General features: G+C 43.4%; 1 protein-coding gene across 3 annotated transcripts in view; it reads right to left on the bottom strand.

The window, feature by feature from the left end:
• Positions 1-22037, bottom strand: part of pou2f2a (POU class 2 homeobox 2a) — a 43979-nt gene extending 21942 nt beyond the window's left edge. For all 3 annotated transcript variants that reach the window (XM_072675522.1, XM_072675523.1, XM_072675524.1), the window contains exon 1: positions 20791-22037. In XM_072675522.1, the coding sequence (XP_072531623.1) occupies positions 20791-20890 (100 nt within the window). In that variant the 5' untranslated portion in view covers positions 20891-22037. The remainder of the gene's footprint in view (positions 1-20790) is intronic.
• Between the last annotated feature and the right edge of the window lie 4845 nt (positions 22038-26882).

Genomic DNA, 26882 nt, shown 5'->3' with positions numbered 1-26882 from the left:
ATCCGATACAGTAGCTCTTTCTCGCACCACATATTTCTGGGCCGATCGATACTTCTGACTCCCTACAAGACAATAATCGCTCCCCCCCAACACACACACGCACACACACACCCTTCCACCCCTCCCCACATGGCTACCATTATTACAACTCTCCCCAGGGACCAACACAAAACAGGCAGAGAGGGCAACGCTGGCTGCCTCTCTCCTTCTGTCCGTCCATCCACTATCCCTCCATCCTTCCTTCATAAGGTCCTGATGTGATTCAGAGAAGAGAGAGAGTAAGAAAGAGAGAGGCAGATGAGAAAAGGTAGGGGCGAGGCAAACAAACGAACGTGGGGTTAGAGTACAAGAAGAAAAAGGGAAGAAACGTAGGAGTGAGAGAGGGAAATATAGAGAGAGATAAAGGGAGAGAGGGAGAGGGAGAAAGAAAACTAGGGAGCAAGGTAGAAGAGTGACGGCGCATTGTGATTGTACAATAAAAGGAGGGAACGACAGGGAGGGCAACAAAGACTTACACAGCTGCCTCCTAATAAAGAAGAAGGGGGGGGGAATGGGCTGAGAGAGAGACCATAGAGAGACAGACATAGAGAGTCAAAGAGAATGTCTATCTAATACATGGTGAATAATTATGGCTGCTACCTGCAAGCAGTTTGGCCCGTTCTCGTTGGTGAACAAGAAATCCTGAGCCGGCCGCACATCAAAGAACGGCAAGAACAAGTTCAATGGCTGAAGGCGTCGGGTGAAACCAATATGTCTCCAAATCCCATCAAGGGCCAGAGACAGTGTCTGTCCATGACAGTGTCTACTAAGCAACTAAGCGCTGTGATGTATGTGTTATGGGGGCCGCTAGATTGCTCGCTATATGGTTCTATCGATTGGACCAGACTTAAATTGGCTCTCAATTAAAGAGAACGCTTATTTGACCTCCTCCCCCCACCCACACACGCTCCTGTCTTTCTCTTCCTGTCCTTAAATATTCCTCTCTTCCAAAAGCCCCCTCTTTTCTACTTTCTGTCACCATCACATCCATCTCTCTCTCTCTCTCTCTAACTAATACCTCTTTCCTAACCCCCCACCACCACCACCACTTTCTCTAAGGCCATCACCTCAACCCCTCTCTGCTCTGCTTTTCCTCATCCCCTCATCTTCAGCCTTCACATCCCCTTGCTCTGGTTCTCTCCCTCCCTTTCTCTCTCTCTCTCTCTTTCTCTGTGCGTCCCGGGTCCTTCCACGGTGCAATGAAATATTAAGTTCATTTATTCAAACATTATCAATAATATTCCTTCATGCATGACACCTTGGTTTGCGGACCAAGAAGAGACCAAGAAAAAGAAAGACAGAACGAAAGAAGGTCTGGGAGAAAGAAAGAGAGAAAGAGAGAGAGAAAGAAAGAAAGAAAGAAAGAGAAAGAGAGAGAAAGGCCAAGGAAAGAAAGAGAAAAGGTGGTGAATGTTGTAAGACTTGGAGGGTAGAAAAGGTGGAGGGAAAAGGGGGGGTAGGAAATTGGTCTGGCTAGCGGAACAGCTTTTCACCCCTTTCTCGCCCCCCCTCATCCCTCCTTCCCTCCCCCCCTCCCTCTTCCCCATTCTGCTTTGTATTCTGTGGAGATGACAGGGAGAAAGCTTTATTGCTCCGAGTTGGTATCGATCGGGGCCCCTCACACGGGTAGCTCAGACTTGCGCCTGTTGGAGGCCCTTTTGCAGCGCCGGCTGCTCCCCCCTCCCCCCTCTTCTTTTTTCCCCCATCTCTCTCTCCATCTCTCTCCTCTCCTGTTCTTAGCTCTGGGATTCAGATCAGTCTGCTTTTTTCCCAGAGGTTAAGAGCCTGCGAGTGCATGCTGCGCTTTATTTACCTAACTGCCTTTCTCTTTTTTTTTTCTTTGAGGCCTCATAGGCCAAACACGAATGAATGAAATGCACATGTAACGGCTCTTTCAATCCGAGCTCTTCTCCTCTTCTCCCTATTGTCCACCTCTCTGCCTTCAGATTCTCTCTCTTTTTCTCTCTATCTCTCTGTCTCTCTCTTTCTCTGAGCTTTTGGCTACAAAGTTTAAAAAAGAAACGCAAGGTTCTCCGTTCAGTCACAACAATTCCAAAAGGCTGAGGTTTTTAGTTTTTTCTTCCTCTGGTTTGTTAATCAGCTTTGGATGGGCAATTTTATCAGTGGCAGAAGACAGGCCCTTGAGTAAAGCTAGAGGATGAGCTGGACACTGGATTTGGGCATAAGAAGACGGGGGACTGCAGGTTGATAGCTACCCTGAGGGAAACAGAGTGGGAGGGATAGATGGAGGGAGGCATGGATAGATGGATGGAGGGACGAGGTGCCCCCCCCCCCTGTGCCCCTGGGCGAGGTTTTTCACCCCTGGCCCCCGTCCTGTCCCACACCGATTCTGTTGTTTAATAAAACCTTGCACAGAGACACCACACGATTAACATGGAGCTCAGGGCATTCGCGTTCTGAGGGCAAACTGCAACACTGTCAGTAAAAAAAAGAGAATGAAAGAAAGAAAAGGCCTCTATTTTTACCTCTTTCCATCAGCTGCCCCCCTGACCGCCTCAGAGCCACTTATGTTCACTCACCAAATGACACATATAAACCCCCCCCCCCCCATCCATCTATCCATCCATCCATCGCTCGCACTCGCTCTTAGTTGCTACGTTGTCGGCTATAAGGTCGTCAAGCACAGTAATTTCGTAAAGAACACAAAATTCGAGATGTGTGTATGTGTGTACGTGTGTGATTTTGAAGACAGCAAGCCGCCTTTGAGCGCATGTAGTTCACCTAGGTCCTCTCTTTGACAAGATACAAGATTTTTCTGAGTATAGTTAGGTAAATAATTTGGAGAAATTTTCACTACCATTGTTAGGCTCAACAATGGATACCAGTATGCCAGTAATAAGATCTTGAAAGATAAACTGAAAACCATTCCTTGACGTGCGAACGAGTCACATATGTTCATTTTAAAGGTCTACATTCTTGATGAATGTACTCCCCTCATTATTTATTTACACCAAAGAATGCAATACCTCTATTAACTGCAAAGAAAGGCCCAGATACATTTGACAAATTTGAGAGTGCCCATAAAAAATATAGTATGGATCCGACTATTACAACCGTTCATACAAAAATAATGACTTTTACCCAATTCTGTAATGGAAAACAAAGATTTATGCACCTACAATACAGCACGGGCATAATCAAGGCCCTGAAAATATTCTAAAACGAAAGCAGCAGAAAAATGAATACTGTTATTTATTTATTTATTATTTTTTGCAAATGGACACAATATGTAGTAGCCATACTAACCATTGCGTGCAATGAAAACTAAAACCAAATGTGTCACCTCACACACTGCATCGTGGGTATATACAGTGTGCCTACAGACTGTGTACAGTGTGTACATAACAGTTATGAAGTGAAATGATTGGTTAACTTTATACGAATAGCAACATTTAATCAGCCCTCCTTCCAGACACACTGTTAACGGTGTCAAAGAATCATAGCTTTTTTTTTTTTAACTATACAAAAGGTCAAGCAATGCTAGAGTGTGGGCCTATGCACATGTGTGTTTATGTGTGTGTGTGTGTGTAAAACACATAAGTGTTGTCTCCTGATTGCAAGGCTGTGGTCATGCTGGGTGCATGGTGGTGCCAGGATAGTGAGGTGTTTGCTGAGTGGCACATTGAGAGAGCAAGAGAAAAAGAGAGAGAGAGTGAGAGAGAGAGAGAGAGAGAGTGAGAGAGAGAGAGAGAGAGGGACTGAGAGGCTTTGGAGAGCTCCCGTCCCCCGGCCGACCGCCATTTCACACTGGTGACCAACACAAATTGGATCAGGCCACGTTCTCATTGCACCAGCAAAAAAATAAGACACACAAAATGGCCGAATCTCCAGCACTGCGTTGCTGAGTGCCGGACCGCTGAGAGGGGAAGTACATACAAACTGGTATACACCCATGGTTAAATATTTTTAACTGCCTTGAATGAAAATAAAAAAATAAAACACTAACACTTCATTAAGTTGTTAAAAATCATACTGTGGCTTTCAAAATACCTGCCTAAGAAACTTTTAGAAGTATATTTCCAATCCACTGAAGCACAGAAGCAGATAACCACTGCCGCATGAAGCTGTGTGTTGCATGATCAGTTGTTATGTAATTTATGCAACTTGCAAAAAATGTACAGCCATGACAGGATCCATTTTCACTTACTGAATGATCTGCTAAAATATATATATTTTTCTTTTTCATTTAAGGAGGAAGTGGTTAAACCACTCAGTTGTGACATCAGTCCTTTTTTAAATTTGCACTCTTTGTTGCCAAAGTGTGCACGTAACAGCCTATTAAGGCTTGGTATGAAGGCATCCAGGTCTTCAATCTGCCAGCGAAAGTCGCTCACCTCATATGGATGACATGTTCACGGGCACTAGGATTACCAGTAAAGAACATAATTACAGAGTTGTCCTTGCCTTCTGGCTGACTAAACAGTCAGATCTGGATTTTTAGCCTTACCATTATTTGAAGGCAGAATAGAAACGCACAATTGTCTTGTGGAATTAGAAAGTATTAAACAAAGCCTTTGAAATCGAGCTTTGCAGGAGCCAAGGTCACCACAAGCAGTGCACTGTGTGTTAGGAATGATATATTGTTTACAACTTCAGCAAGAGCTGAAGAGTTGAAATGCTTGTGGAACGTATGAGGTGTGAGAATGTGATAGATGCTAGATATGTTAGGTCCATGAACACTTACATCTCTATTGTACTGAAACTAGTTACTTAAGTAGTTCTTCATCATTAAACCAAAAAAGTTTTCAAGAACTATCAAGAACAGAACACATACATAGGACCATAAAATAAGACATAAGTCTAATTTGTATTCACTATGAATGGCTTTATTATGATATTACCTGTGGTATACTTCTTTTTCCGTTTGATCAGCACATCAGTCTGATTGTACGTATGGGGGTAAACAAAAGCCAGGGCAGTTCTGAATGTTCTGTAAGTGACGTTAATATCAGTCTATGAACAGCTCATAAAGGTCTAATGAAGCTTTTTGAATGTCATATTGCATCTCAGGAAGGCCTTAAGTAACTTTTTCTTCCAGAACAGAGCAAAATTCACCTCTGTTATTACGTAAGCGCTGAGGCGCACACACACGCACACAGAAGCCGCACAGGGGCCAAGACAGTGTGTATGCCTATTTGTTTATGCGCAAGTGTGTGTGCAGTCTCTGCGCCATGTGCACGCTGTGTTTACACTGGAAGAGAGGGGCATGCAGGCCGATATCTCACGGCAATCGATGAGGGTTGGGGAGGGGGGGTGCAAAGGAGTTGGGGGAGTGTGGAGAGAAAAAATCGGTAAGGAAAGCAGGTTATCTCCTGTCATTAATGGGGGAATCCCAGGCGGGCGGGGTTTGTGAGTGTGCGTATGTGTGTGGTGGGGGAAGACCTGGATTCATTCAGAAAAAACACAGACTGTTTGGCATCGGGAGAAAGCAGACAATTATCTGTATTGATTAAAGCCAGCCAGCCAGCACACTGAAGACAGAAAACTATGACTAGATCAATAGAGAGAGAGAGAGAGAGAGAGAGAGAGAGAGAGGAAGAAGGGTGCTGGAAATAGGGCAGGTTGTGAGTTTGCAGGGGGAAAAGAGCGGAGCAACAGTTGGGTGATGGGAAAGGAACTGTGCTGAAGGAAAAAAGCAGGGAAAAGTAATGGATCGTCCAGTGGAAAATGTGTGGTGGGGGACTAACAGCTGCTGTAGCATCATATTCTGTTTAGTACAAATAACAAATTTTGATCATGGGTCATCAGGATTAGCTGCACTGCCTTTTTTATTTACATAACTTTTCTATCGACTTAAAGTGCATAAATTCAGATTTTTGCACGTATTTACCAAGCTCTGATTGGTGGCACTCTTAAGTACTGTGTTTGTTAGCAATGTTGGCTTAGCCTCTCCTGTTCTAACCTTAAAGCAAACGTCATATCATAAAACATGTCTTGTTTAATTTAATGCATGTTCAATTAATTTTATTTCAACTGACTGATCATATCTGAGTTCTGGTTTTGGACGTGAGCGTTTAAAGATTTTCCAGGGTCTAAATTTAAAGGGGCCCTCCAAATGTTAATGCTCTGTCAAAATTGTGAAAAAGTAATAGCTTCCAAAGGCTTGGCTTTAATCGCAGACACTCACTTCGCAGCTGACCTTTATACCTGTAGCACGGCGAGACTGCGTCTGCGCTAGGTAAGTGAGATAAAGAGAGAGAGGGAGAAGGAATACGGTACAGGTGTATGGTTATTCATGGTCGACTTCACAAGTCCCCGCCCCCTGGCTTGGGGGAATATGGGCACCTTGGAAACGGTCGCTAGGGGAACAGACAGCTAAAGAGCGAGGTGTGTGTGTGTATGTGTGTGTATGTGTTTGTGTGGATATTATTGAGGATGTGAAAAAAGATTAGCCAAGATGGAGAAAAAGGAGTACTGGGAAAAGAAAGGGAGAAGTGTGTGTGTGTCCGCAAGTATGTGTATGTAGGGTTTCTGTTATACACACAACAAATTCACCTTATTGCAATTAAACTTGAAAGACAACCCCACTGTGCTAGTGCCTGTCCCAGGCCACTTCAGAATCAACAAACAATCATGCACACACACACAATTACACAGCAACCTGTTAAAGAGCCTGCAACCTTAGCAACCTGGTAGCACACAAACCTAGCCTGATTACAGTGTGTTAGTGTGCATGCTGTTGGTGTGTGTGAGAGAGACTGTGTGCACACAGGTCTTTCCTAGGCTGTAAGGCCTGGGAGAAATGGAGCTTAAATGGCTCTCACTGGCTCTCAAACTCCAGTTGGCTTTATTGATGCACTGGCCTACTGCCAACCAGGGCCCATTTCCACTTCAAAGGGTCCTCATTCACCATTCACCCACACACACACACACACACACACACACACACACACACACAAATACACACACACACACACCCTCACCTGTGTGCATGCAATGCACTCCAACCTCTATCTGTAGTCCAGGCCTCTATCCACATGGAGCTTTGCCTCCATGTGTAATCATGTATATATATATAAGTAAAAAGTGCACTCCACATCTGATTCATTGTGCAATTCAGGCCTCAGCTCTCTTTATTCTGTGACTGGCACACTGACATATAGGATACTTGAAGTGTAAAGCACACTCAAGGTTTACATGCAAGCCAGGCAAGCTTTTATGCTTTTATTATTGCACCTTTGTTCAGTAGTGTAATGTAATGACTAGACTGCTCAAATTTCAACTCATCTTGAAGAACATGTGCTTAGACTATGTAGTGCATGCCACACACATACCGTATCTCATGTACAACCACAGGAATGGCTTATAAATGGTGCTTCATTGCTTTTAAATTCAGACCCTTTTATATTCTGTTCTAGGCTCTGAGCCCCTGCACCCATGCTGAAAACATATCAAAACAAAACAAGCCAACAAACGGTGGACGCAAATATGCTAATCTCATGTTTGTTTAAAATAACAAACCTAGTGCATCTACCTAGTGCACTTTACAAGCTATCACATCCCAAACATTTTACAGTGCAAGAGACAGAGATGCTTGTCAAACTTGAACTTGAAAATTGAACAAACTAACATAATATTAAATATATAGATTATTTTTAATACTTGGATACAAAGTCTTTGCAGTCAGTGATTGCCTGCCCTGGAGTCTGGAACCCATGGACATCACCAAATGCTGAGTTCTCTGTTGAGATTCTTTGCTAGGCCATTTCTGCAGCCGCCTTCCGTTGCAGCTGGTTCGTGCGTCTTTCTGCCTTCAGTTTTGTCTTCAATGAAAGTGAAAAGCTGTTCAATTAGATTGAGGTCAGGAGTCTGCTACAGAAAAGTTCTTGGGTTACTTTCAACTGTATGTTTTTGGTCACTATCTATCTGTACAGTAAAGCGCCATTCTATCAGTTTTGCAACATTTGACTGAATCTGCGCAAAAAGTGGCGCTCTATACACTTGTGCAGTAACATCATCAAGTACACACCAGTGACCCAGTGCCATTGGCAGCCATACATGTTTTGGTCATGAACCCTTCCTCTCCTTCTCCATACTCAAGTTAATCTTGGTTTGACCTGTCTGAATAATGATATTCCAGAACTAGGCAGGCTTTAAATAGCAATCTAATTTGGCACCTTTGTCTTTGAATGTTACCAATATTTTACATATTGAAGTATTGGAATTCTTGACAATAATTTGCCTTACTTTTCTCTGTTCTTGACCTGTGTAGGGTAATTCATGTTAATTTACTGTAGTTTTCTTTAGTCGTGTTTCAGGCCTTTGGTGTGGCTGAGCTCACCTTTGTTGTAAAAATGTACCAAATTGTTCATCCAGCTTCCAGGGTAATTTTGGCCTGCTTCACTTGCATCAACATCTCTTTGGACTGCATATTCAGTTCCCATGAACAGTTACCAAATGCAAATTCAACATGGAATCAGTTTCAGACCTGATGAAATTATAAGGGGACAGGTCACACCTGTGGCTGTGCAGCTGCCCAACTACTTTTGAGCCTGTGAAAATTGAAGGTCTGTATAGAAAATATCAATTCTTAAACAACTGATGCAATATTTATGTTAAGTAATAAACAGCTTTATTGCTTCAGTTCAAATCCTTTGTGGCAAAATGACAAAGGACATATGTGTCTATATATACACTATATGGACAAGAGTACAGACACCAGCACACTCCTTCCTTTTCGAAATTAAGGATATTAAAAGTTTAATCTGCTTTTGTTGGGAGTAACTGTCTCTACTGTCCAGGGAAGAAGACTTTAGTGAGGTCAGGGTGTTGGATGAACACCACCCCATCTCCTCCCAAACTCAAATGCCCAAACGTATTGGCTAAAGTATCCACTGCTCCACATCTCAATGCTGGGACCTTTGTATCCCTCTAGCTCATGCCTGGCATTTGGCATGGAGCCAATAGTTTCATGTTTAGCTGCTTCAGAGAGTCATATTCTATTAGCAGACAAGCTGTTTGTGTGTGTGTGTGTGTGTGTGTGTGTGTGTGTGTGTGTGTGTGTGTGTGTGTGTGTGTATGTGTGCATTTGCACATCTGTGTCAGCAAGGGCTGTATAGTTACTTACATAAGCTGAATGCATTCATTAGAAGAGGTGTCCACCAACATTTGGAAATGTAGTATAAACATAGTGTCAAAAATAGAAAACGAAATCAAACAGCTTTAGATCTTATAGGGCAGCGTAAGGATATATATATATATATATGCTAATAATCAGTAACATTTTGGCTCCACAGGTAGAGGTGGAAACACCACACTCAGGAGATGATGAAATTCGCAAACATCAATACAGTCCACATATCTATGCCTCAGCCTTTGCATTTCAATGCTGTCGCCTTAAATTATTTAGTATGCTTTAACCACGTCAAAAAAGCACTGGCCTAGCCCCCTTCACACCTATCCCCATAGTAACCAGCAGCCTAAGCCCTATAGGTGCACAAAAGAGACATCCCTCCCTATAGAATGCATATGTAGTACAAACACATACACACACACCTACTACCACACACAACATGCACACCAATCCCATAGTGTATGTTTTTGTTTGATGTATATGTATGTATAATGGTCAGTTCTTGTGTGCCTGGTGGAGATGTGAGAGTCTGTTTGGTGGAGAAGGGGTGTGTGAGTGTGTATCCTTGAGGCTTCTGCACAGAGGGAGTGTGAACATAAACTTGCATGCCTGTGTCTGCTGTTTGTGCAGCACAAATATGGTTTTCAAATAATACACATGAACATGACAGGGCACGTTTGAGCTCAGACACAGCGCTGCACATTTGCAGTCAATGTGCTTCCTTGTTGAAACTACATATTCGCTTGTGTGTTGGAGTCCAGCGTGTTGGTACGTGTGTGTATGGCGTGTGTATGTTTGTGAGCTGGATTACTGTGACCACATCCATGCAGCATCTCTTTCAGACTGTCCAGCATATTCCAGTGTCCCCTCCCTCAAGTGCAGCTGGACAATAGCCCCTGTTCCAGCAGCCCTGCCAAAGGGGTGCTCTCTGCTGCTGCTGCTTACACTTAATGAACAACAATCCTTCCATCCTCCTACCCCCCACCCTGCCTATTTTTACCTCCTCAATCTCTCTCTCTCCCCCAGTCCCTCTACTACTCCTCGATCACCACCACCACCACCACCCTTCCACCCCCGACCCGCAACCACTGTTGTCCACTGTTCACCTCATCCATAGTAGACAGTATTGATTTTCAGTGAGCAAAATAAAAAAGGCCATGAATTTTAATGCTTTCTGTCTGCCCACCCTTTTCCACCCCCTTCTCTTCCTGACCCATCCCTCTGCTCTCGCTCTCTCTCTCTTTCTCCCTCTCTTTCTCTCTCTCTCTCTCTCACTCTTCTTTCGTTCTTTCCTGGGGGAAGGATAAAGGAGAGGGGGATGGGGCCAGGGTGGAGGAGGAGGAGGAGGAAAGAAGGAACGGTGCATGGGGTTTGGTGTGTGTTGGTCATTTCTCATTTCCGAGCCCTGGTCCATAATACACACACACACACACACGGATACATGCACACCTTTCTCTCTTAACTAGGCTCCTCATTGGAAGAGAGTGAAAATAACAATGAGGGATGGACCAGTGTTTGAGTTTTGAAGTTCAGCTTATTGAGGTGTGTTCTTATTCTACTGGGCTCGGATGTCCATCAAAACAAAAAAAAGGGAGCCACATCTTGCTCACTTTATATTCTGCTCTCATACCTAAACAAAGTGGCTATAAAAAAAATCTTTATTTTTTGTTTTTGCATCTTTTTTGCAAGGTTTAATAAAATCTGTTTAAGATAGTTACTTACATCAAGGTTAACACTGCTGTTTTCCTTCTCTGCTAAAGTCACCATGTTTTTGTTATGCATTACAGGTTTGTGTGATGAAGCGCTTCCTTCTTCACTCCCTTTTATGCTGTTCCTTTATGATCCACTTCAGGTGTTCAAGTGCGCTTGACAAGTAGCTGATAATGAATGTACAGGCAGAAAAAAAAGAATCCTCTCGCAACTATGCTTGCTTCCTGAAATGTGCTTCTGAGAAATGTTTACTCATGTCCCCTTTATTTATGGCTGGAATCTGAATGCCTGAGCTCATTTCGTCATGTATATAGTAGAAATAATGTAAGCGCAACGTAGACAGATTGCCCCTGCTTAGAGCACTCCATCGGCTTGACAAGTGTTTTAATAATTCTAGCAGTGAAAAATGACAGCGCCAATGCATCACTGCTGCTCTCCTCAGCAGGAGGACTGCAGATGGTCACCCATGGCCATAATTTCACTTCAGCATTAATAATCCAATATTCCTAATTGTTATGTGGCATAATTTGGTTAGATTAAAGGGGAACACTGTGATTTCTCGTCAAGTAAAGGCACATGAGGTTCGGGGTCTCAAAAGCACATTTTTTATGTGTTATTATCTGTATAGTGTTTTTCAAGGCCATCTGATATAAAAGTGGAGAGAGCACGCGCGAGAGTGAAGCATGGAGAGAGGGAGAAATGGACAAAATTGCAGGAGCAAAAAGAGGGCTTTTAGGACAGAAAGCGCACACTATGTGTGTGTGCATGTGTGTGTGCGCATGTGTGTGTGCACACGTATGTTCACGAAAAATCGAGAGAGATCTTAAAACTCCATCTACGGACAGCACAGATATATAGTAATGCATTTCTTTTCGTATAAAGACCATACAGAAAACTATAATTACAATACACTCCTCCACAATTGTGACAGATCAAGTTTGTAGGTACCCTTTCCCTTCTGAACCTCTGAACAGGTTTGAGCATAAAAATTGCACTGAAATCTGCAATAAATTTGCTGGGAAATAGGTTTAGGTTAACTAAATATTTAAGCTTACATAGTGCTAACAACTAAACATCAAAAAAGCATAACTGGAAAATACACAATTGCTGAACATTCTGATAGATTATTTTTCTTTTGACTAAGATTAGGTCAGGTTTACTATGCTAAATGTCTCTGGAATTTATGACACATACGCACAAACCTACACACAAATGTTTCTGCTCCTCCACATATAATAAAGCGTGAATGCAGCACAGTTCAAGGTACTCGATATTTCATGTAGTTTCAGTTGCTCTCTGACTGACTTAAATACAATGGCAAAACATTTTTGGGGGTCAATCATCAGGATGACCTGCTACACTCCATAAGAGACATCTCCTTCGCAGTTCCTTTATGTTGTGTCTCTATATTTTTTCTTTATTTGTATGGGGATTTTTTTTCAAGCATACAGTGCCACAGCGTCCACAGCATCCAACTACAACCATAAGAGCAACAAACTTAATCATCTGTCAACTTCCTCTACACTTGCGTGTTTACTTTCCACAATGCATCCTTGAGAAACATGTTTTGTACCTTTAATTTTTGCTCCCTTCTTTTTGTCCTTCCACAGTTTGCACACTATTCTTCCTCTCCTCGTAGTGTGATGTGGTGCGACAACAGAATTGGTGCATGTGAATAAACACTTAGGGACATGTTTACTTGCTCTATGGGGTTCCTCCTTCAAAAGCTTTAAACGACAGATGACTCAGGTATGTAATTGAGGTGTTTGGTACCATTCAGAAAAGCTGAATGCATTGGTATCATGTTTTTTTTTGTTTTTGTTTTTTTGCTGATGTTCCACAGCACATGAGGAGGCTTAAGAAATTGCTTTTATATTCTTTTTTTTGAAGATATTACAGAATAGATGAGGTTTTGATCAAAGAGTTCCGTTTCTTATTTTCAGGGCTCTTCCACTGAGGTGAGCGTCAGCACAAAAGAAGTTTAAATTGCACTCAGCTTGCAACAGACATTAAAATCAACCAACCGGCCTTGGATAATAGTGACTGAAAAAAGACACAAGACAAAAGTGGACAGTTTCTTTGGGGGAAAAGTGAGTATTTTCTGTCTCTAACATTACATTGGGATAAAAGACTTTGTCTGAGAGTTTTACTGGCCAATTGCAGCACTTACAAGTAAGAAATATCCCTTTAAAGAATTAGCTACAGACTGTACATTGCATCAGTTCTGGCTTTTGATAGCATATAAACACATTTAATAACATCAATCTCTAACAAATGGACTGCAGGATGAATTCATTTGAGACTGATAAATACATCATACAAACAGATGCATGTTAAGGTTTTGCTTGTCTGTGGCAGCCGAGCTAGGGCCTTGAACTTGAGACGGCACACGGGTCAATACGCGACGGATGGAGGGCCAGATGAAAAAGCAGAGAGAGGGGTGATGGGCGTCTGCATATGAATGGAGGGGGCAAGAGAAAGGGGAGGCCGACTGGAAAGGCAAAGGTCAGGGGTCAACCTGACGACCCCCACCCGCCCGACCATGCAGACAAAAGGAGGCGAGAGGGACTGGTCCGGATGGCTGAATGAACAACTGGTGAACGCACTCCAATCAAGAGCGCCTCTTTAACCACACACACACGTGCTCTGTTTTGCAATCTAAAACATCCTTAGTTTTTGAATCCATAGTTTTGAGCTTTTATTTTTATGATCTTCAGTTCCTAGTAACAACATTACCCACAAGTCATTTTATATAAAATACAAATTGTCACTGTTATAACTATATCTTGCATTTCTAAAATGGTAACTTTACAGTAGAAGAAAAAACTGCTTGTAATGGAAATTAATGTAATTTAGACAGCTTTAGACAGCTTGTTTTAGTTTGTTCATCGTGAAAATTTTACACTTTTTGGAAGAAAAAACTCAAAGACAATGCAAAACCCATAAATATATCCTTGTGAATATACAACTGTATGTATGTATTTATATATATATATATATAATTAGTTTAACGCATGCATGCGTTAAACTAATTCACACACACACACACACATATATGTATGTGTGTGTGTGTGTGTGAATTAGTTTAACGCATGCTGCCTTGCAGAGCTGGAGGAGGGCATGTCCACCTTCGCTGCGCGGTGTGATGGCTATTTATCTTATCTGTGTTATTAGCTAGCTGGCCTGTCAGGTAAACTCCACCCAGCACCAACCGGCCGTTCCTGCCTTTGCCCCCTGGGTAATCAGCACAGCTTTCCTTTAGAGAATTATGCAGCTGACCTCTCCGCATATTCACCATATTCATTCTGCATATGGAACAGGGGAAGAACGGAGGAGTAGAATGGAGACGAAGAAGAAGAATACGAAGAGAAAGGGGATTGGAGAGGGGTGCCACCTGGCCTAGTTATAGTCCACATGGACATCCACAACATATCAACTATTACACATACACAGATGCACATACACACACACCTAGAGTAGTCGAAGCAGGCAAAAATCCATTCGGGATCTCTCTGGTCTTCTCTTTCTGACAACATTTAGAAAATGATGAAATATGTTACACTAAGAGGGAGGGTAGATGTCATGGCTCTGATACACGAAAAACTGTGGAATAAAACACTCCAGGTAATGTATTAGGTTGAGCAAACAGTGGGCAGATAGCATTCCACACACAGACACACACACACAGGTTTGGATGAGAGCTGTGTGCTCTTAACTGAGCAGCCTGCTGGGCAGCTGATGCGTATCAGTGTGTGTGTGTGTGTGAGTGTGTGTGTGTGTGTGTGTGTGTGTGTGTGTGTGTGTGTGTGTGAGCAAGAGAGAGAGAGAGAGAGAGAGAGAGAGAGAGAGGGAGAGAGAGAAACTGAATCCCCTGAAGAAACCATCAGAGGATGGTTTGTCAGGTTGTCAAGAATGTTTGAGTGTGTGCATGTGTAGGTGTGTATTTGCTTGTGCGGATGTGTTTGTGTGCCGGCTCAGGTGCGGGCTTAGCATACGTCTGTATGCGTGTGTAAATGTAAAGCTTTGAGGCGAGGGCTGTCTAAGAGATTCATAACCAATATGAAGAGGTTAGAGAGAGGACTTCAAACCCTTCTTTATGAGAGTTAGGAGGAGAATGAGAAATTGCTGTAGTACAAAAGATTAATTTCATTTCAGGATACAGGGAAAACATGGAAGAAGAAAGACAGAGGTATGGAGGATCGGATGAGGAAAACAGGGAAAATTACCTGGTTATTCTGACTGGCTATGTGCTTGTGTGAAACCGTAAATCCTCACCTTGACATTGCAATTGCACTTTGCATGTGTTACATGCCACAGCTTTAGGCAGAGCTTTGTGGTTTTGATCTGTAGCATTTAAAACCTGCCTAAAAACAGAACATTCCGATTAACAAAACATTTAAGCACAGATAGCACAGAAAGATAGCACATTCCTGTGCTATCTTTATGTGACATAAAGTGAAATCATTTTTTTTTTATGTTGAAGTGTTTAAAGTGTTGTATGGTTATATGCATATATTCACTGGTGTGTGCTCATCTCCCTAAGCGTGCAGATGTGCAAGCATGTAGTCGGTGTGTGTGTGTGTTTGGGGGAGGTTAAAGATGGGGTTACTTTGAAGAGATTGAAGTGCAAAAGCACTCAGATTTATTAAAAGCTGGCCCTCATGCCTCTCTCTCTCTCTCTCTCTCTCTCTCTCTCTCTCTCTCTCTCTCTCTCTCTGACCATTGTTGCCTCAGTCCCATGTTGAGTGTGCATACATTGAGAGGGATATTAAATTTCCCAATCGGACCCTGACTGTAACCCCAACACTCTGAATGGCGGCCATGAGAAGGGCAGCATGTCCCTGAGGTCTCCCGCACAAAAACACACACACACACACACACACTCATGGCTGGTCGGCTAAATTAAATTGGGTGCTTAAATACCCCGAAAACCGTAGTTTTTTTGGTGGAGGTCAAGATACAAAACGGGAAGACAGAATTCAATTAGCCTATTATTGCATGCAGCATGGCCCATATACACTAGACATCATTCCTACAAACCAAACACACACACTGAACGTTAATATCATATTAATTGCAGCAGCTACAAAATTCCCTACGTTTTGTCCACAGCTGCATGGATGTGTATGTGTACGTTTGTATTGTTTCCACACTTTTCAATCCCTCCAGTCTTCCCATTATCTCCTCCCTTATCTTCCTCCTTTTTCTTCTCTCAATATTGAGGCCCAGGAGGAACAGGCCACAGTCTGCTCCTACTATACCACATATTTCCCCCCTAGCCAGTCCAGAGAGTGAAACGTCACATCTTTCCTTCTGCCAATAAAGGAATGCATGAATGTTGGCATTCAGTCTTTCTCAAGACATAAAAACCTCTTAATAAGAAGAAATGTCTCATAAAGAAAAAGTAAATATATACAGAGAGAGTAAGAGAGAGAGAGAGAGAGAGAGAGAGAGACAGCATAATGCAGTAAATGTTTCATTACATGCAGAAGCATGCATGTGTGTGTGTGTGTGTGTGGTGGGGTACGTATCAGGGTATCAGTACAGTGTGAAATCTAATTCTTCAGCTTAATTAACAGACAGGGATAGACTGGCCCTGGTGAGCAGCCCAGCAGCTTTTCACACACACTGCACTCTGTACAGGAGAGGAAGAGGGAGAGAGACATACAGAAAGAGAGAGACAGTGAGAGAGAGAGAGAGAGAGAGAGAGAGAGAGAGAGAGAGAGAGAGAGAGAGAGAGAGAGAGAGATTTCTTTAGCCCTCACTCCAGCACAATATGAAGATTGGATTCCATTTCTGACGCTCGGCCAGTCAGTGTGTTAAAGGCTATCAGAATCAGACAACACACTCTGCCCTTAGCCATCATTACGCATGTCCTCTCTCTCTCTCTCTCTCTCTCTTTCTCTCGCTCTCTCTCTATCCTCCTCTCTCACACACACACACACATACACACAAATGCACACACTTTTTGCCCTGTCAGATAAAAGAGTATCAGGGACCAAATGAGGTCCATTTCGTCGCTGATGGCCATGGCGGCAGTTTCCACTGGAGAGGTGAGGCTTCCGTGAGAGAGAATGTGTTTACCTACATATTTTTATTGCTATCTGCTTAATGGCCTATGAATGTCTCCATGGATACATGAAAGGGGAGAGAGGGATAGAGGGATAGGGATGGGTCACATCGAAGAGCTAGGTGCTCAGCAGGGGGCTTGTGTGTATGTGTGTGTGTGTTTGTGGGTGATGGCTGTGCACAAATGAACTGTGTGAGAAGAAAATGAGAGAGAAAGTAGAGAAAGAAAGACAGAAAAATATTGGTTTGGCAATGACATGATTAAAATCGACAAATGGAGAAAGAAAACTGTGTGAGTGAGTGTACATGTGCATGTGAGAGCCTAGCAGAGCGAGACCGAAAGATAGAAAGAGAGGAGAGAGGAGAGAGAAAGAAGGAGAGAGAGAGACTGTAGGTGTTGGGACCGGGATGAGAGAGGTGGCTTAATGCAATAAAGCATGTTGTATTGACATCTCTGTTGTGTCTATTGATTCCCCATTATGTCCCTAACAAACCCTGGTGGACATTTTGTCATTCGCAATCACGTTAGCACTGGGACTTGCCGACGCTACCGCTCAAATCCGATCTATACACGCACACACACACAGCCTGTATGCGGACGCCTAGTCAGGGTTGCTTAATCAATACCAGTCGGAGGTTAAAACACCTCATGCAGCATCTTACTGCAAATTTGTATTGATATGAACTTGGCACACAAGCATACGTGTGCACACACATACAAACACACAAATGCATGCACAGTCCTGTATACTTTAATTGACCACAAAGTATACACATTCACATTCCCACCCACTCGTAACTTTAACCTCATGCAACCCCACAGCAAAAGGGGGCAATTTCTGCCACCCCGTGCCAGGGAAGGCCAATAATGTGAGAACTGCTGGAGGTAATGGTGGAGCATTTTTTTGTGGAGAGCTACAATGTATGTGTGTACAAAGTGGAAAAGTGGAGTTCATGGAATGGAAGCAGAAGGTGAAAGTCTGGAAGATATGTGTTTAAACTCTGAGCAAAAGGTCTTAACCTTAAGTCCATCAGTGCAGCTGTATACCTAAGCAGGGCTGTAGACAACCTGCACCCACCATGGTCTACTTCAGCGCCTCCATGATGACTGGATTTCTATTCTATTTCAAATCCAAATGTCTGTTATTTCATAGCATGATAAAAAAGAGGCAGAACAGGTATGCAACCATACCAAAGAGAAACAATGGGCTCAGGGAATTGTAGAGAATAGCAGTAAGAACATTTGACCCCAATATTAGTGATGCTTTAAGCATTCAAATAAGAACAGCAAGGTCATGACATCTACAAAGCAGACAAAACCTGATTGGACACACATTAGAGTTGGAACTGATTTATAATTTTAATGTTTAATATTTATATATTTATATAATTTTAATGTTTAATGTTTAATAGCTGGCTCCTTTTAAGCAGTATGTGAACATATTGAAACACCGCACTTATACTGAGCATCTGGATGTGGAAATGGACTACAACACTGATCCTGTTTACACCTGGTCACATCATATGACTAGTATCTGGATTATATCCTGAGAAGAGTTAAGCCACTTGCATTTAAAATGTGGTTATATACGGTTAGTCAGAGTAATATCCGATTGCTGTGTGTTACAGAACATGCAAATTTGCTCCTTGTGTGGAAATTATTACTGTTTTTTTTTGCTTCTGTTGGGAGGGGATGCGTTTACACTGCTTTAACATGTGGCTCAAATGCGTCTCAGAACACCTCCTGAAGTGGTTTGAGTGATGGGATTTATATCTGGTTTAAATGAGTCTTGAGTGTGTTTACACTTGCATTTTAAGTGACTTGGCCTTTTGCATTAAATGACCAGGTGTAAAAGGGGGTCATTTATTTAGGCATCACATTTTTCACAACTATAACAGCAAAAAGCAAAACACGATACAGCTGAACTTCTGTCCTCCGTGAAAAACTGGATTTTAAATTATTTAAATGTGGCATGTGGTCACAAATGAATAAAATATGTTACATAAACACAACTCAAAAATCAAGTGAATTAAAGAAAAGCAATCCATTCACGTCACGTCAAAGCCATTTACGTCATGTAAAATCAGTGACAATTTTTAGGGGTACAAAAACTTTTGCCATCTTTAGCTCTTGGCTTCTTGTTTTACCTTTTATATGAATGAGCTTCAACGCTTAAACTTGAACTTTAACTTTGAACCAAATGCGAAATTGAAGCAAATGAGTTGGGCCAAACTGAAACCCTGTCAGAGCTGGACAATCTGACCAATGGCACACTGGGCCTCAACATTAGTTATTATTGGCTGCTCTGGCAGCAGTTCTGACTAGTTCGATATCTTGCCATTTCATCAATGCTTGGTGTCCATTTTGAATTTCCATTTTTGTGAACATTTTTGAAGTTCATGTGGGCCTTTAAATAACACCAAATCACCTAAACATTGTTTAAAATGTATCTATGAAAGCATTCAGAAAGGCTTGAGTTAAACATAATTTGGATAATGGCCGCCATGATCCGAGACATCAGAGAAACAGCAAGACAACCTGAGGCGTGGGCAAACATTGCACACAGACACTCACACACATACATTTCCCCAGCACACACAGAAACGCCACTGGAACCACGTTCGGCATGAAGATTGTTGAGAAATTTTATGCTGTTGCTCTTGCTTTAAATCTGCGGCACTTTATGCGCTATACATTACCTTCACATTTTTTCCAATTTTAAATTCAACACATTTGCAGCCAGCACACTTCTCGATGGACAAAAACACTCTACACCTCCAGACTGGGCGCCTAACTGACTTATCCAAACTGGCTTAGGAGGCCACTCGCCAATCCAATTTTAACACTACCTGCTCAGGGAGAAAAGACAGCACCATGTGGGCCACTCTCTGCTGTTTTGAAGATGTATGAACATCTGGACCCTGGCCTACTTAGACCAGTGAAAAAAAAAAAGTCCATGGTTCATTTGTTGAAAAAGGATGCAAATGCTCTGGTGTCTGCCCTTCCATCACCCCAGCAGAAGGGAGGGGGGTGATGGGTCATGAGTGGGGGCAGTTCTCTGCGTAGCTTATGTTAATTTTCAACCGTTTTACTCGTATCATGGATGTGAGGAGACATATGATCACTGTTGGAAAACTGCAGCTCTGCCTGCTGAACCATTTTAACTCGCTGTCCCCAGCCTAGAAGCCAACACTTTAAGAACACTAAGACTGCTAACGTGAACATGAACGACCTGTCATTAAGGCAAACAAGCAAGATAACACATTATGCAGATGAGAGCAGAATAAACACTCTTGACTGACTTTAGTGTGCAAAAGCACTGGCGCGTGAGTGTGAGAAAGAGAGTGAGACTGTGAGTGTAGGCAGTGTTATTCTTTCCCGTCGCTAAATTCTCCCCCTCAGCGCCTCGTTTCTTCCCGCGGTCCCGCTATCGATCTCGGCGGGGATCGATGGATTGCCATGAATATTCCCCACACCGGCCGGGAGCAGAGACAGAAAGAGAAGAGAAGAGAGGAGAGCGGAGGAGAGGCGAGAAGAAGAGACAAGAGGAAAGGAGTGGACATAAAGAGGAAGAGGCGAAAAGAGGCCGGGCCAGATGGGCGATCGCGAGGAACTGACTGGGAATAAAGATGGACTAAGAAACCGAAAGCCATTCAGACAAGCGCTATTAGCTGCTAATCAGCACTCAGCACTGTCTCTCAGTGTTATCAATGGGAAGAAGAGTAATAAAGAGGTGGAGAGACTGAACGGAGAAAGGGTTTAAGTGTGTGTGTGTGTGTGAGAGAGAGAGAGAGAGAGAGAGAGAGAGAGAGAAAGACAGAGTGTGTGTGAGGGAAAAGGATGAATAAAACAAACGCGAGTGTGTGGATGCTCTTACCGGAGCTGGAGCGCAGAGGCAGCGGAGCCTTGAGGCGCCAGGCGCCGAAGTCACGAGAGCTTCTCTGAAAAACCAACGGCACCGGCAAGGGAACAAACATGATCCGCTGTCGTCTGGCTGTTTAGGGGGTGGGGTGGGGTGGTGTTATGCGCGCTCGTCCTCGGTTCCTCTTCTTTTCTTATTTTTGATTTCTTCCTCGTGCTCAGGTAGACTGGTGCGGAAATGGTCTTTTGGAGAACTGGAGGAGGGAGCTGGTGTGGATGCGCGCGAGCTGTGCGTGGAAGTCTATTTGAGCTAACTGTTTTTGGTATTGCGCCTTTCTGGCATTGTTACGTCTCCTTTGGTGTGGGATTTTTTGTCTTTTTTGTCTTTTTTTTTGTTTGTTTTTTTTTACTGTGCTGGTACTCTTACTCGCACACGGATGGTCAGGAAGCGGCTCTTTAAGAGATAAAGCAAGCTTAGTTTTTGGTATGTCTGAGGTCTCTGCTCTGTGGTCAGGGGTGACCGGGCCGTGGCTCCTACACCTTAACTTTACACAAATGTTTCACTTTTCTGCCTCATTCAGACTGTGGAAGAAAAAGCCGCCGTGGCCTCTCGCTTTGGTTTCGTTCTCGTGTCTAAAGATAAATAAAAAATCTCAGCCGCGCACTCGTCCCTCCATCCGCCTGAAAACTACCGGCTCTCTCGCTACAAACGCGACTGGATCTTAACCCGTTTAAGCAGAAACATTTGGCTCGTCTGTTTTTGGTTTTCTCAGCGTGTCGCCCCTCTCACTCTCTCTCCCTCTCTCGCTCACACATTCACATACACGTCGAGGAACGTTCTCGGATTTAAAAATCTATAATTTAACCCTTCATACATTAAACAAGTGTGTCAGTAAGGTAAGGTTCGCGCTGGGCTCCTCCTTCCTCCTCCCCTTCACTCGCAGTCACAGGCCACTAATTAAAACGCAAGCAATCGATAGATAAATAAATAAAGCGCACCGTCTCTCTCTCCCACTCTCCCTCTCCCTCTCCCTCTCTTTCTCTCTCGGAAGTGAAAACTGAAGGAAAAGAAGGAGCACGATACCGGTCACGCGGATTTCGCTCCTTGCCTGTGTCCCGCCATCCGTGTGCGAGTGAGTGTGTGTGTATGTGTGTGTCCGTGCTTGGGGAAGGCCTCGTGCTCTCCTCTCGCTCCGTCCGCCTCCCAGCACGACGAACGCGCTCTGCAACAGAGGGAGGAGGAGAGAGAGAGGAGCAGCAGCTCTGAACCCCCCACCCCCCCCGCAACACCCCCCAAATACCCCTCACACCCCTCCCCTCTTTCTCTATACCTCCCCCACTCCCCTCATCCCTCTTTTTTGACTAATCCTATAGAACGGCGGCTCTCGCTGTATTGATCCCTTGATTACTCTTCATTATGGGCGGCTCTGATGATTGCGGTGAGCCGCTCGAATCGATGGGTTTTACACAATATGGACGCGATGTGGATTACAGCAGGTGATCGCGCGCTCACCTTTACGCGCAGGTAGAGAAGATGGCTTCGGGGGTCGCGAGGGCTTTATGTTGCGTACTGAGGTGGGCGGGTGGGGTGGAGTGGGGGGAGCTGTCTGTAGGATACAGTGGAGGTAACAGAGGAAATCTCAATATGGGTTTAGGCTAATTAGGAGCGTCCCAAAGTTTCATTCTCCTCGTAACGGAGAAACGTGCGCTTGTTGTTCAGAGATCAGATCCCTCTAGCTCTCGCGCTCTCTTCCCCCTCCCCTCTTCTTCTCCGTCCTCCCATACGCCGCGCGCTGTCACTTATAAAGCTACAATCTGCGCCGCGCACTTACACTCAAGATTATTGCCCACATAGATTTTTAAAATAGAAAAATCTATACGCTAAACATCGCGGTCAATACGGGGAAATCGAAAGCGCAGAGCTAGATCCACCTCCACCCCTACCTCTCTCTCTCTCTCTCTCTCTCCCTCTCTCTTTTTCGCTCTCTCTCTCTCTCATCCCCAGCGCTTTTAATGAGATATCGATCAATTATGGAGCCTCGGATCATAAAAACCGAAGCATTATTTAATGATGAAATATGACAGATTTATTCACGAACACTAATGGCGGCCTTGTTAAAATATTATCACGTGCTCGTTTTTTGGTATTAACGTTCGTTTCTTGCCGTTTAGGCGCACGGGCCGCAAAGACGCAGTGACTGTGGTCTCCTCATTGTCCCCCTCAGTCCCTCTTCCTCCTCCTCCTCTCCGTTTGACAGATGACATCCGCGTGTCCAGCGAGCGAGAGGGAGAGAAAGGAAGACGAGGGGGGAAAGAGGGAAAAGGGGAACGCGCGGTTGTCCTTCCCGAACCCCCCTCAGCGTAGAGGCCACTGCCCCCCCATCCAAACTCCTTCCAGACAAAAGCAATTATTTCTTGTAGAATATAGTGTGTTTTGCGCGTCTATCGCGCAGAGAGGGAAGGAAGGTGGATTGAAGATGGTGTTGAGCCCAATACCGCCCTGCGAACACACACACACACACAAGCATACACCTCACATAAAAGCAAGTGCACACACACACACACACACACATTTCTGACATTTTGTAGCCTACCTGGTCCAGTGTTCAGCTTCTTGCTTACAGCAGCTCTGACCCCAATGACGTCCACAAAACACAAAACCCATTTATCCTAAAGTTGATTTAGATCACACACATGATAAGCATGGTCTTATTTTGGATTTCATGGAACGCAAGAAGTCAGTAGGTTAGCAAATAAGCAGGGAGACAAATAAACAAACGAGTAAATCAAAAAATACACGGGCCACGAACATGTCCGTTTTGACTTTGGCAGAAATGACAGAACTCACTATTGTCAGAGCAGACAGTCAGAGCTCTTCAGCGATTGTCATCAAGCTTCATTTGTCATTAGTATTAATCTCGTTGTCTTTGCTATTGTATTGCTAAACATAGTGACTGATATAAACAGGGGGAAATCTTGTTTTGTATGTGTGTGTGTGTGTGTGTGTGTGTGTGTGAGTGTGTGTATGTAACAGCGAGAAAGAGAGTTCATTGTTAAATGGCAATGTCATGTTGACAAACGAGTTGGTTGAATTAAATTCTCTCTCATCAATAACAAGGCGCCCCCAATCAATACCAGCTTACAATTATATCACCACCCCCGCTCACTCTAACAAGCAGCTAATACTGCGGCCTGTACACACTCTGGACACACACACACACACAATCACACACTGGACACAAACGCATACACACTTATATCCTCGTTATATGCAACTTGAATACAATTACCAAATAGGCGCCTCTCTCCTTGTTCCACACTTAAAAAATGAAACACACACACTCTCTCTCTCTCTCTCTCTCTCTCTCTCTCTCTCACCTCCGCTTACTTCGTCGTTTCCCTTATCAGCTGTCTGTCAGCGCATTTCTGAGTGAGAGAGAAAGAGAGAGGTTGGAAAAGAAAGTGAGAAGAGATTCAAACAGAGACACTTTCGCTCACTCTCTCACTCGCGCGCACTCGGGCTGTCTCTCTTTGTGAGCTTGGCCTAATGATCAGTGCTGACATATTGTCAATAGTGAGCTCAACCCCTGCCAATACCTCTAATACATATCCATTATCTGAGTGGTGGGCTTGACAACACCGAGCAGCTGCAACGGCCAGGTGAAGTAATTATTGCACCGCTATTGGTGCTGTCCTCTCCTCATCACCCGCACACATCAGCTCACAGCTCATTCACGGATATAGAAGTCACCAGTGCCCCGGAATGCTACAAAATGTAATGTGTGTGTGTGTGTGGACTTTACACAGTTATAATTCAGCAGCTGAGGTATACCCGGATACGGATCAACACTCACTTCAACACTCCTGTTAAATCCGGGTTTTCAGTCGTGGACTACACTTGTGCCATTCACTACATAGTTGCTCTACTTTGGGGTTTCCCCATTTTGTCGTGGTGTCCGAAAACAGTGTAAAAATTTCTGAGGAAGACCGACGTTGGGATTGCTTATGGGAGGCAGTCTGCTGTCGCACAGCAGTGAACTCACACACATAACATAACGCGTTCTGTTCAATATAATAGTGCTTTATATCTATACTTTTGCATGTGGGAAACATGAAAAAGTGAATAGGGCACAGTTTCGAACACTTCCGAGCTTATATTTTCCTTTCAATAGAACATTTTAACAAAAAGTGGTGTAGGACAGGACTAGGCTTAATACCTGTCCAGAAACTGATTAATCAAGTATTGCGATTACATTACTAGTAGTTAATATTTTTCTGCAACTGCATCGAATTTACATAGATTTTGTGACAAGCTTTAGTTTAATATTTGTGTAATAACATTTAAAGCTACTGAAGTGGGAGCTAGATGTATGTTCGCTTAGCCTTCTACTCAAAATAACATTGGCTTATAGTAAAACAAGCGACTAAAGTAAAACGAGGTGACTATCTTTATACACGTTAACCACATTTAACTAGTTTCACTCATATTTCGTCACCAGTATTGTGTTATTACAGTGTCCATTTTCTCATCAGAGAAGCCTAGCACATAGGCCCTGTGTGCTTAATGCTAGTATCTTATAGGCTAATCTTTTGATTTCACACGATTGCCTAAAGCGGGAATCTTTCACCATGTCTACCCATTTCAATGATATATTTAATAGTTTGATTTCAGTGTTTACCTCAGTGTTTACCCAGTGTTTACCTCAGAGCTGCGCAGCATCCACTTTTCTCCCAAAAAGGTAGAACATGGGACTAAAGCACTGACGCTGTGAAGGATTGCTTCACTGTTTACTCAAGAATAACCTTAGCTAGTTTGAAAAGACAAAAATTCAAAGATACCTCTAAGTTTAGATACTACTACACAAGTCAATATGAACACCATAATACTCTTCTGTTCACCCAAGTACAAGGTACAGATAACACCACTACCTGCACCACTACCTGCCAGTGAGCTGCCACACCACATGGGAGACCAGGGTTTGATTCCTGGTCTGGGTGACTATGCTGTGCTACACCAATAAGAGTCCTTCGGCAAGACTCCTAACACTGCATTGGCTCACCTCTGTAATATAAGTAACCTTGTAAGTCACTAAATGCCATACATGTAAATGTAAAGTAGTCTTGGAAGGGGTAGGTCTTCAGCCTGCGTTTAAAGACAGCAAGTGACTCTGCCATTCAGACATCAAGTTCATTCCACCACTTCGGTGCCAGGACAGAAAAAAGCCTGGATACTTGTCTTACATTACTGGGAAACACATCACTCCTAGTATGGTTTTGGTCAGCACAGCATCTGTTAGATGTTGTATCAGACCTGGCTTACTAGAACTGCATCAGCAGCAGTTCAACCAGAGGTAGTGGCCAGTTTCACATGTGTCTGAGGAGACATGCTAGTCTTCACCCTCCTAATGTTGAGGGCATTGCTAGTGATAGGGGAATTTCACATGAATGGGGGTTTGGTAATAGATCTTTCAAATGGGATAAAAAAAAGGTAAAATTAGAAATAAATTATAAAAAAATATATATTGTCATCATTTACTTGCTTTAAACAACAAGTGTAATGGTATTTAGCTCAAATCCTTGCAGTTTCCACTTCTCTCTCTGAAAGCTTCCTGACCATGGTGTGGCGAGCTGGTCTATCAGCGGCGTGCAGGCCACGCATACTGCAGGGAGCCGCTGAACTGTGATCCGCCAATACAGAGGAACAGGATAAAGGGCCAGCGCAGAGCCTCTGATCTTTACTGGTGTCTGTGTGTGGCAGAGTTGCATGGTGGCAGAGAGAAAAGCTAGTGTATGTGTGTGTTTCCATGTTCCAATGTGTTCTCACAGCCATGTATTCAGCTTTTTATAGAGACCAAATGTCACCAGGATAAGAGGGAATGGTCAGGTTACTGGGGCATGTGGGTATTTTATTTGAACAAAATGCAGACCTCATTTGAAAGGAGTCAGTTGATTATTAAGCTGGGTTGGGCTTCAGCTACTACCAAGAGTCCATGGAAACACCACACAATTACAGGAAAACATAACATATGTGTTTTTTTTTTTTAAAAAGACAGCATGAATTCGTGTTTGTTCACATGTTCATGTGTTTTGAGCTTGTGGTGTGTAAGA

Source organism: Salminus brasiliensis, chromosome 3 (genome assembly GCF_030463535.1).
Source record: "Salminus brasiliensis chromosome 3, fSalBra1.hap2, whole genome shotgun sequence".
Lineage (NCBI taxonomy): Eukaryota > Metazoa > Chordata > Actinopteri > Characiformes > Bryconidae > Salminus > Salminus brasiliensis.
The sequence above is the reverse complement of the archived record's forward strand: the minus strand, read 5'-3'. Positions and strand labels throughout refer to the sequence as shown.